This window comes from Hevea brasiliensis, chromosome 1 (assembly GCF_030052815.1).
Source record: "Hevea brasiliensis isolate MT/VB/25A 57/8 chromosome 1, ASM3005281v1, whole genome shotgun sequence".
Classification (NCBI taxonomy): Eukaryota; Viridiplantae; Streptophyta; class Magnoliopsida; order Malpighiales; family Euphorbiaceae; genus Hevea; species Hevea brasiliensis.
This window is the reverse complement of record NC_079493.1, coordinates 33256981-33266662: the sequence shown is the minus strand read 5'-3', so window position 1 is coordinate 33266662 and position 9682 is coordinate 33256981. Positions and strand designations below refer to the sequence as shown.

The 9682-nt window shown below is 34.1% G+C and overlaps 1 protein-coding gene across 1 annotated transcript; it reads left to right on the top strand.

Moving 5' to 3' along the window:
• Positions 1-495: 495 nt before the first annotated feature.
• LOC131179208 (protein DMR6-LIKE OXYGENASE 2-like) lies at positions 496-2115 on the top strand. The gene is made up of 3 exons (XM_058145326.1): positions 496-1038; positions 1180-1507; positions 1672-2115. Exons 1-3 carry the CDS (start codon positions 581-583, stop codon positions 1969-1971), a joined length of 1086 nt encoding a protein of 361 aa, XP_058001309.1. The 5' UTR covers positions 496-580; the 3' UTR covers positions 1972-2115.
• The last annotated feature ends 7567 nt before the right edge of the window (positions 2116-9682 follow it).

Here is a 9682-nt window from a genome sequence, read left to right as displayed (position 1 = left end):
ATTGTTAAATCAAACATTTATGTATAAATTTATGTAAAATTAATTAAAATATATGTATAAATTTATATATAAATATTTAATTTAATAATTATTAAATTTATTCTCAAATAAATTAAATTTATAATAATTGCATTCACATTAAAAACTCAAATTATTAAAAAAATTAATTTGATTGATCTTTTGGAGTGAATAATTTTTAAATTAAAGTCATTTTATTTATTTATTATAAAATTAGCCATTCATTATAAAATTAATAATTTTTATGGCGAGAAATAGAAAATGTATAAATCACTCATTATTATTCGGCTTAGCCTTTATAGAATAAAACAACTAAAAAAAACAAAAAACCTTCAAATCATGAAGTTAATTTCCAAATGCTCTATGCAAGCGCCAACGTCACAAATCTTCCAAGCCAAATTGTATTCATTTGCTTTGGCACCACCAAATACACCATCCTGAGACAGCGCCAAATCCTGTCTAGGTTCACTTTCCATTAATTCCTTTATTTCCTTCACACTAATCACTATATATAAAACCATAATGTCAGCCTCATTTTCTCATCAAATCCAAAATCATTAACATGGGAGAGGTCGATCCAGCCTTCTTCCAAGCTCTAGAACACAGGCCAAGCCTGCAAAACGTTGAAGCACAAGGAATACCCGTAATTGATCTATCCATTCTGAGCTCTCCTGATGCCTCCCTGGAGGATCTTGTAAAGAAGATAGGCGATGCATGCAGAGACTGGGGGTTTTTTCAAGTGATCAATCATGGGGTTCCACTGGAAAAGCGAGAAAAGATTTTCAATGCATCGAGAAAATTTTTTGCTCAACCTAAGGAGGAGAAAATCAAGATTAGGAGAGATGAGAAGAGAGTGTTGGGTTATTATGACACAGAGCATACCAAGAATGTAAGGGACTGGAAAGAAGTGTTTGATTTCACTGTGCAGAATCCAACTATTGTTCCTGCTTCGTATGAGCCTGATGATAAGGAAGTTACTGAATGGTACAATCAATGGCCTGAGTACCCCCCCGAACTAAGGTAGCTTTTTCCTGAATATTCTGTCCTTTTTTGTTCTTTTTTCCTTTTGTGTCTGTGTTGTTGTTTGGCTTAAATTGCTTATTTGGGATTTTTGATACTTTAGGCCTAATAATTCATGTAATTTTGCACTGCCATAAACAGGGAAGTGTGTGAAGAATATGCTAAAGAAATGGAAAAACTAGGCTTCAAGTTGTTGGAGCTGATTGCCCTGAGTCTAGGCCTGAAGGCAGATAGGTTCCATGGATTCTTTAAAGACCAAACCACCTTCATTAGACTCAACCACTATCCACCATGCCCTGTTCCTAACCTAGCTCTTGGCGTTGGTCGACACAAGGATGCTGTTGCCTTGACCATACTTGCCCAAGATGATGTGGGTGGACTAGAAGTGAAAAGCAAATCTGATGGACAGTGGACTTGGGTCACCCCAACCCCAAATTCTTACATTATTAATGTTGGTGACATCATTCAGGTAACAATCATTACATTGTATTAACCTCCATCAGAATAGACATTGGCATTAAGTTGCTAATTGAATGGCATGTATTTGAATTATTGGACCTAGAATGCAACTTATGGGACAATAAAGTGCTCACATTCTTATGATCTAATAGAATCTTGTTATTGTTTGTGCAGGTATGGAGCAATGATGCATACGAGAGTGTAGAGCATAGAGTGAAGGTGAATCCTGAGAAGGAAAGATTTTCTGTTCCATGCTTCTTGAACCCAGCACACTACAACTGGGTGAAGCCCTTGGAGGAAATAGCAAATGAGCAAAACCCTGCTAAATATAGGCCTTACAATTTGGGGAAATTTTTGGTCACAAGAAAGCGTAGTAATTTTAAGAAGCTTGATGTTGAGAACATCCAAATCTCTCACTTCAGGGTTTCAGATTTGTCCGACAAATTAGAGGGAGCACTGTCCATCAATACTTAACAACAGATTTCCCCTTAATTGTCATTAATTCTGTTATGTATAAATAAATCAGAAAAGGGTTTGGACTCTTGGAGACTTGATGCATCTCTTTCAAGAGATCCAGTTGGTAGTATTGTGTATGAATAAAGGGATTTGCTTTTCGAAGGTTGTGGAACTACGAATGCCATCTTATTAGAAATATTGTGTATAAAAATAATTAAATTTATTATAAATAAAATTAATTGTATCTCAACTTTTACCTTATGATTATTTTGTTATATGGAGATGTTGGCAAATTATATATATATATATAACTTAGTTTATCTTAACCTTTAATTTCAAATATATATCACTTTTCCTAAATTAATGTGTTTTTTTTTTTCATATACAAAGTTTTAACTAATTCAAAATTGCTTTCGAACAATTTGAAATGGTTATTTTGAAGGCTTGAAGATCTTAATATGTTAATTTTAAATTAAAAAATATTTAATTTTTATTTTGTATAGTCAATTTTTTAACAGAAACCATCTGAAATTCAACGGGAGAGGTAATCCCATTCCTAAGCTATTATGATCTGCTGCAGAAGAGAAGCATTTTAAATAATTTGAATTGTTATTTTGAAGATATTAATACCTTAACGATGTGAAATTTATTTTAAAAATAATTTTAATTATAGTTTTTTTTTTTTTTTTTTTTTACAAATTTCTAGTTTTCTTTGTCTGCAGAACATTGACATGACAAATTAGATGGCAATCATTGACATTTTAATAATATTATTTAAAATTTAATTGACATAGTGATAGGGACTACTCTTTTCGTTGGACAATAGCTCATTTTTAATTAATGATCATGTTATCATCCAATATAATAAGGGATTAATCATTTATCATCAATGCTCAAAATATCAAAACAAATCAAGCAATAATTTGAGAATTAACATTGTTTTTCTGTAAAATTTACTTAATTTAACATTGTTTTCCCGTAAAATTTATTTAATTTATACGTATAAAAAATATGTATGGCATTTTCTCATGTGTAAATTGGATTATGAGCGTGCCAGAGACGCGTATGATCCCAATACGAAATAAATGTGCACCAGTTTGACTTATGAACAGAAGATTGACGAAAAAAAAAAAAAAAAAGACCTAATCTTCCCTTGGGTTCTCTAACTCCACTATGATGTACTTTGTTAGAATCTTACTCATTCAACTTTTATAAGAATGAAAGAGAACTTGATTGCTTGAGAAAACTTAACAGGAAGCTTGTGCATTGAAAAGTAAAAGTATGCTTCAAAAGTAAATTGATCATTGCGAAAAATGTAAAGGATGCATTCAAAAAGTAAATTGAGCACTTGACTGAAAATTAAATCTATACATTGAAAAAGAAAAATTGATCGCTTTGCAGGAAAAGTAAATTTGTGTATTGAAAATGTAAATTAATTGTTTTGCAAAAAAGTAAATTGATCACTTGAAAAAGTAAATCTGTACATGAAAAGTAAATAATTGCTTCGCAAAAAATAAATCATTGCTTGAAAAGTAAATTGAACATTGAAAATTAAATGGGCTGATTGCTTGAAAGGAAATATGGACAAGAAAGCTATAATTTGCATTGAAAATTGAAAAGATCGCTTACATGAATTGAAATATGTGCAAGGAAAATATAAATTGATCACTTGAATTGAAAATAAAAGATATTGTTTGGCTGAAAAAATAAAAGACTGCTTGAAAATGTAAAAATTGCTGAACTAGAAAAAATTTGAGTTAAGGCATTATATCTATCAGGTGTTAATTGATTAGTTGTGTCTTCTTGCTCTTCCCTAGCACGTCAATTTATAGAGAAGTTTTGCTTAGCGGCCAAGTTTGGTGGTTACCACCTTCTTCATCACTTCCACTTTTCTCTCCTCACTAGCCCACTACTTGCAACTTCCAATAACCACTCACTCACACCACTTCACTCACTTACCCACTACTCCACTTTCATGCTTATCTTTAGTAGCTATTTTTAGATACTAAATAAATAGCATCCACTTGTATGAGTATTTATTTAATGAGTCTGACTCTACATGATCAATACCTATTAACTGTTAGTCTTCTGCCGAGCTATGGGTTTGGTCACAATAAATTGGCAATTTAATTCAATATTCCAAACGTATTAATTAACTAGGGCCCAAAAATATTAAAAATTAAATCGTGTTATAAACAGATGCCCCTCATGTATATTGCTTGAGGATTTACACTATACACATATAAAGAAGAAGTTAAATGTCATATCGATGATCACTTAGCTATTTTGAACTGGACTTAAAATTTTGTAGCTTCTATGTTGCTCTTATTGTTTTGCTTCCATGGAGACATTATTAAAGGATTTAATCCATTGAACAAAAATTGGTAATATTAGTAGAGCCAAAATTTTACCCCATAAATTAAATGAGAGAACATTTTAATTATATTAAATAAAATTTAACTAGCAATGTGCCAGCTAAAATTTATTTAATAAAATTAGCTGTGATTTTTTCCTATGACTAAGCTCACATTTTTCTCTCAACCCTTTATTTTATTTTTTTTTTCTTTTATCTCTCTTTTTTCTTTTTCTTTTTTTATGCACACACCATTTTTTTTTTATATCTCACAACCTATAGATCAATTTTCTCACAATCCACAGATATCCTGAAAATAAAATGCGATATTTTAATTCTTAGAAGCAAGCTCACAATTTATTTTTCTCTCATCCAATTACAATGAACCCATTAACTCTCTTACCCATAGATGATAACTCAGTCTCACAATTTCCTTACCCAAACATAATGGACTATTAGCTTTCTCAAAATGGGCGTAATCCACAACCCTCATAGACTCATTAACTCTTTAAAAATATCAAGCCCATTTTCTCAATCATGTTACCCAAACACATTGGACCCAAATAATTCTTTCAAATGAACTGGACCTAATCTCACATTTCTCTCACTAATGGGCTTAAAATCATAGCTTTCACTCACCCAATTGCAAGCCCATTAGTTTACACAAGCACCCAAACCTCACATATAGACCCAAATCACCAAAACACACCTTTCTCACCACTCTCTTTCTCCTAATCAATCTCTCTCTTCCTCTCTCAACCTCTTGCCATCTCTCTCTCAATTCACAATTTTTCTCTCAATTCTCCTACTAATCTCTCATAATTCCCAATTTTCCTAAAAAAATCACCAAACACTCTCAATCCTCACAAACTCATCCCAATTAAATCTCCAAAATCAAACGTAAGGAGAAAAAGCATCCATTGCTGCCGACCAAAGGAGAAAAGAGGATCAAATGCTGGCCAAGGGAGGACCCAAGGCGGCACGCAAGGAAGAAGAATGAGAATTGGTGGTGCTAAGAAGGAAAAGGGAAGGAGAAGAAAAGAAAAGAAAAGAAAGGAAAATAAAAGAAAGGAAAGGAAAGAAGAAGAAAAGAAGGGACAAAAAAAGGAAGAAACACGAAGAAAAATGTATGCTTTCTTTGAGTTTTTTAGCGATTTTGATGTATGAGAAATTTTCTGGTAACAAGAAATTGCTTGATTTGATAAGAATAATGTAAAATTGCATGATTTTGATTACCCAAAAAATTTATAATTGATGAATTGTTGAGTAATTTGATGAGATTGAATAAATTTTTTGAGTATTAGAGTTTTTTAGGTAACAAATAGACTTAACGCAACTAGTGAATATGGGTATCAGAATTTTTTAAGTAACAAAAAATTGATAAAAACAGAAAAACTAGGATACTGAAATTTTTTGGGTAACAAATTTGATGGAATAGATGAAATTTGAGTATCAGAATATTTTTGGGTAACGCACCTTTGATAACTGTGCTGCATGATTTTTGTTTGTACCATGTAATTGATGGATGATACTTGCAAATTGAGCTTCTACGAATTTTTCTAGACCTTTGAATGCAGAGAAAACCTTGATCACATGTTGAATTGTTGAACTATGTAGCCCAAAAACTTGCAGACCTTGAACAACATCTTGATTTTGATTTGTGTCTTGATTGTGATGCTTTGCGGTGTTTGAAAAATTTTGGTACAACACTATTATAGAGAAAATGCTACCAAAATTTTTGTAAAACCCAAATCCACCTTATAACACTAATATTCTTATTTATCGCAAACTACACAAATTAACACTTTGTTGCTCTATAGTAAATTCTAGACCAAACTGCTTGCAACTTGAATTGTAGTACTATTATCAATTTTACTGCTTGCCCAATGTGGACCAACTGTAAAATATTTTTGCACAGCAACACCACTTGATTTGCACTTCACACACCATAAATGTTTTTCATTATTTCCGAAGTTATCTTCCAACTAAACTTTGTACCAATCCAATACCAACTTTACACAAACACTTTAAGTACAATATGGCACCAAAATTTAGCCCATCAACATAAACGACAAAAACCTTTCACCGTAAACTAGGAATCAAGCCACATAAAAGAAGCATTAATGCATCCCAAAAAGAACCCTCTCCAAAATCCAAGGCTATTTCCAAAAATATTTTAGCAAGGTGATCCTATGGAACACATACCCAGTGCCAAAATCTAAACCTCAAGCCACATTGCAATTCAACTTAAACTACCCAAACTCACTTTCAATCATTCAACTTTAATACATAGAGCACACACACATACTTTAACCAAGAACTCACTTCTAGCATAGTAAAAATCCTTAAAAAATGAAAATTTAGGGCAAGGAGAAATTCCTTTCAAGATTCATTGATGACTGTGCTTTTCTTTTCACAGCTATAATTGGGTTGCCATTCCACTGGAACCCTTAACAAACTTTTCTCTATTTAGTGTTGCCAATATTGATAGGCTTTCATCCATCAAACCTAATGAGTATCATTGTCCACTTTGTACAGACCATTTGCTCTACTTGTCTTCATTGTGTTGATTTTCCATGAACCTTTAGGTCCCTCCAGCACAATTATGAGAATGTTGACATCACCCACTGCCACAGTCATCACTCTAAGTACCTCCTCAAACTTTCTCTACTTGTAATGAACTTGTTGTGACTTGATTTTGCTTGCAGTGACTCCTTTGTTTGCTTTTGTTCCATCTGCTCTAATTGGGAGGACTTCTTTGTTTTTTCAAGTATGACATAGATCTTTTTTCTTTTTGACACAATTAAACTTGTTTATAAGTAGCACAAGGTACCAGCTCGCTATTTTTAGCACCACCTATTATTGCATCTCTAGTTAGTCCTTTAGGATCATGACTTACTTCTTGCATACTTTGCTTCTAAGTTAACTATTTCCTTTTACAGATCACCATGGCAAAACCTCATTCCATAGGCTCGTCTAATAACTAAACCTATTCATCACTGGCTACTACTGTTATTCCAGATAATCTAAGGTAAGCGTACTATTACTAACATCAGCTTTCTTTCTATGCTCAAACCATAACTTGCTCTTATCTTATTTGAACAGGGCCACCATCGTCACTTCTTTCAATCTTCCTAATTCTTGTCTTGGTCCAGTTGTCACTTTTGAAGAAATTGCTTAATGTTCCTACCCTACCCACTGTTTGGCTCATATGAAATTCTTCTAGGCAAACAGACTACTTTCCAAGACCTCAATTTCATGAAATCTTGGCCTTAACTACATGATGGCTAGATGAAATAGGTTGAATGTCTTCACCCAAAATATGAGCAAACTTGGAAAGATATGTACCTGATGAGGCTGATAAACTTGAGCTTGGTTGATATTGTCTATGATGAACCACTGTTGACTACTCTGTTGCCATTCTGGTCTCAATACTATAATTGTTTCATACTTTCACCAGGACCCATATCTGTCACTTTGAGAGATGTCGCAGCTCTTACTAGTCTACCTATTCATGGAGAGACTTCACTAGCTCTCGTTGCTTATTTGGCATCCACTTGGCATGCTGGAAAATCTGGGACATCCTTTATCAATTTCATCTCATTTAATGCTAGGAAAGGTGACATCACTGATGAAGAACATGTCCTCTTTCTGTGAGGTCTCATAAGCAAGTTCATCTTTTGCCCACCTTGAGGTAGACCATCCTTGGAGCTATTACCCATAGCTAAGGCATTAGCTGATGGCATACCTTTAAACCTTGGTGAGATGTTGTTGGGCTATCTGTACTCCTATTTAGGTTCGCTGGTTAAAGATAATGCTGCTTTTGGTGGTGGACATGGCATCTTATGGCTACTTCAGCTTTGAAATTTTCATTAGTTTCTTCATCTCAGGTCATTCTCTTGACTAGGTCCCATGCTATCTGGATCTTGATCTCATGAGACCTACTTTTGGTTTAGTTACTATCACTATTGCTGAAGTATGTGCCAGATTTGCTATTAGCCTACAGCTACATATTGGAGTTTCCATCAGTTGGACTCATACTTCTCTTTGTGGCTACAAACTGTATCTCCCTTACTTGTTTGTGCGTCAGCTGGGGTATGCTCTGGCTATATCTTACCTTTCTATTTTACTGTTTAGTGGGCAAGCCTTTACTGATAGAATGAGATGGACTTCAATAGATGACATTTATCATGTAACCAATGAGATCCAAAGAGCACTTAAACACTTTTTCACTCTTGATATGCCTATTAGGGCCTTAGCTATACTCTTGAGTTTTTTGAATGGTGGAAGATTCGAGCATAAACTTTCCTCAATCCTCAATTTGGTATAGCTCAAAACTTTCTATTTTTGGCTTATTTTCTGTTACTATATACTAACCATCTTTTTTGTAGGTCACAGCTCAAACTCTCTAACTCTAAAGAAAGCAAAGTTAATTGTTGATCCATCTAGGGTCAAGATCAACATGCCATAGTTTTCTGCCAAGGCTACCATAACTCTCCTATGATCTCTCCATATTACAGGGCATTTGCCTCAAGACTATGTAGCTTATCAGAGACTATTGACATCACTAGCTGTGACAATCCAGAATAGACTCCTCAAGCTCCATCAGATATCTTAGTTGTGAAGCTGCTAGTCGCACCTGTTTCTTCTGACTTTCGTCCTCTCACTAGCTAAGTGACAGCCTGATAAATTTGATGGGAGAAATCCATGCTATGTTCTAGGCTGAAGGATTGGTATCTGGTTTCACATCTATTGAGGAAGATCTTATAGAGCCAGCTTATGAATCTAACAATAGTCTAAAAAAGGAACCTTCTAACTCTATAGCTGCTGCCCCTCAGGTATCTTCTTCACTCTATGAGTTTATTGCATAACAATCAGCTTGCTAACTCTACTTTTATCTATCATAGGCCTCAATAATGCCTTTCTTTCCCCAATTTACTTTTAGGTTGCTAGAGTTATCTAAGTTCGAGAGACCACTGGCCATATTAGACCTCTCATTCCTTTCCACCTCAACAGTTATTTCACCATCTTTAGATCCTGCCCTAATCCAGCTGATGTCCAGAAAGCTCAACAGAAACTTTGGCATCTTCTGGCTCAGACCTTGGACCGATTATTTACTGATGATCTTTCTCATGTTGACAGCCCAATTGCACTTCTACTTCAAACTCCTTTATCTGATAATGATCGAGCCTTTTTGTGCACTCTCTGTACAAATCTAGCACACCTTTTCAAGAGCTATCAAAGGGTCACTTCTGAGGATAGCTCCTTAGAATAACAGTTGAAAGAATTTTAAGACTGCAAGGCAAAGGCTGAACTGGCAGAAGCTACTATCCTTGCTTATAGTGACATAGCCACTTAGCACATAACTGAATTCTA

What these genes read in the sequence shown, in the direction of transcription:
- LOC131179208 (XM_058145326.1), top strand. Translation starts at nt 581, where the DNA reads ATGGGAGAGGTCGATCCAGCCTTCTTCCAAGCTCTAGAACACAGGCCA. An exon ending in GAGTACCCCCCCGAACTAAG is followed by an intron (nt 1,039 to 1,179) that starts GTAGCTTTTTCC and finishes TGCCATAAACAG; the next exon opens with GGAAGTGTGTGAAGAATATG. An exon ending in ATGTTGGTGACATCATTCAG is followed by an intron (nt 1,508 to 1,671) that starts GTAACAATCATT and finishes TTGTTTGTGCAG; the next exon opens with GTATGGAGCAATGATGCATA.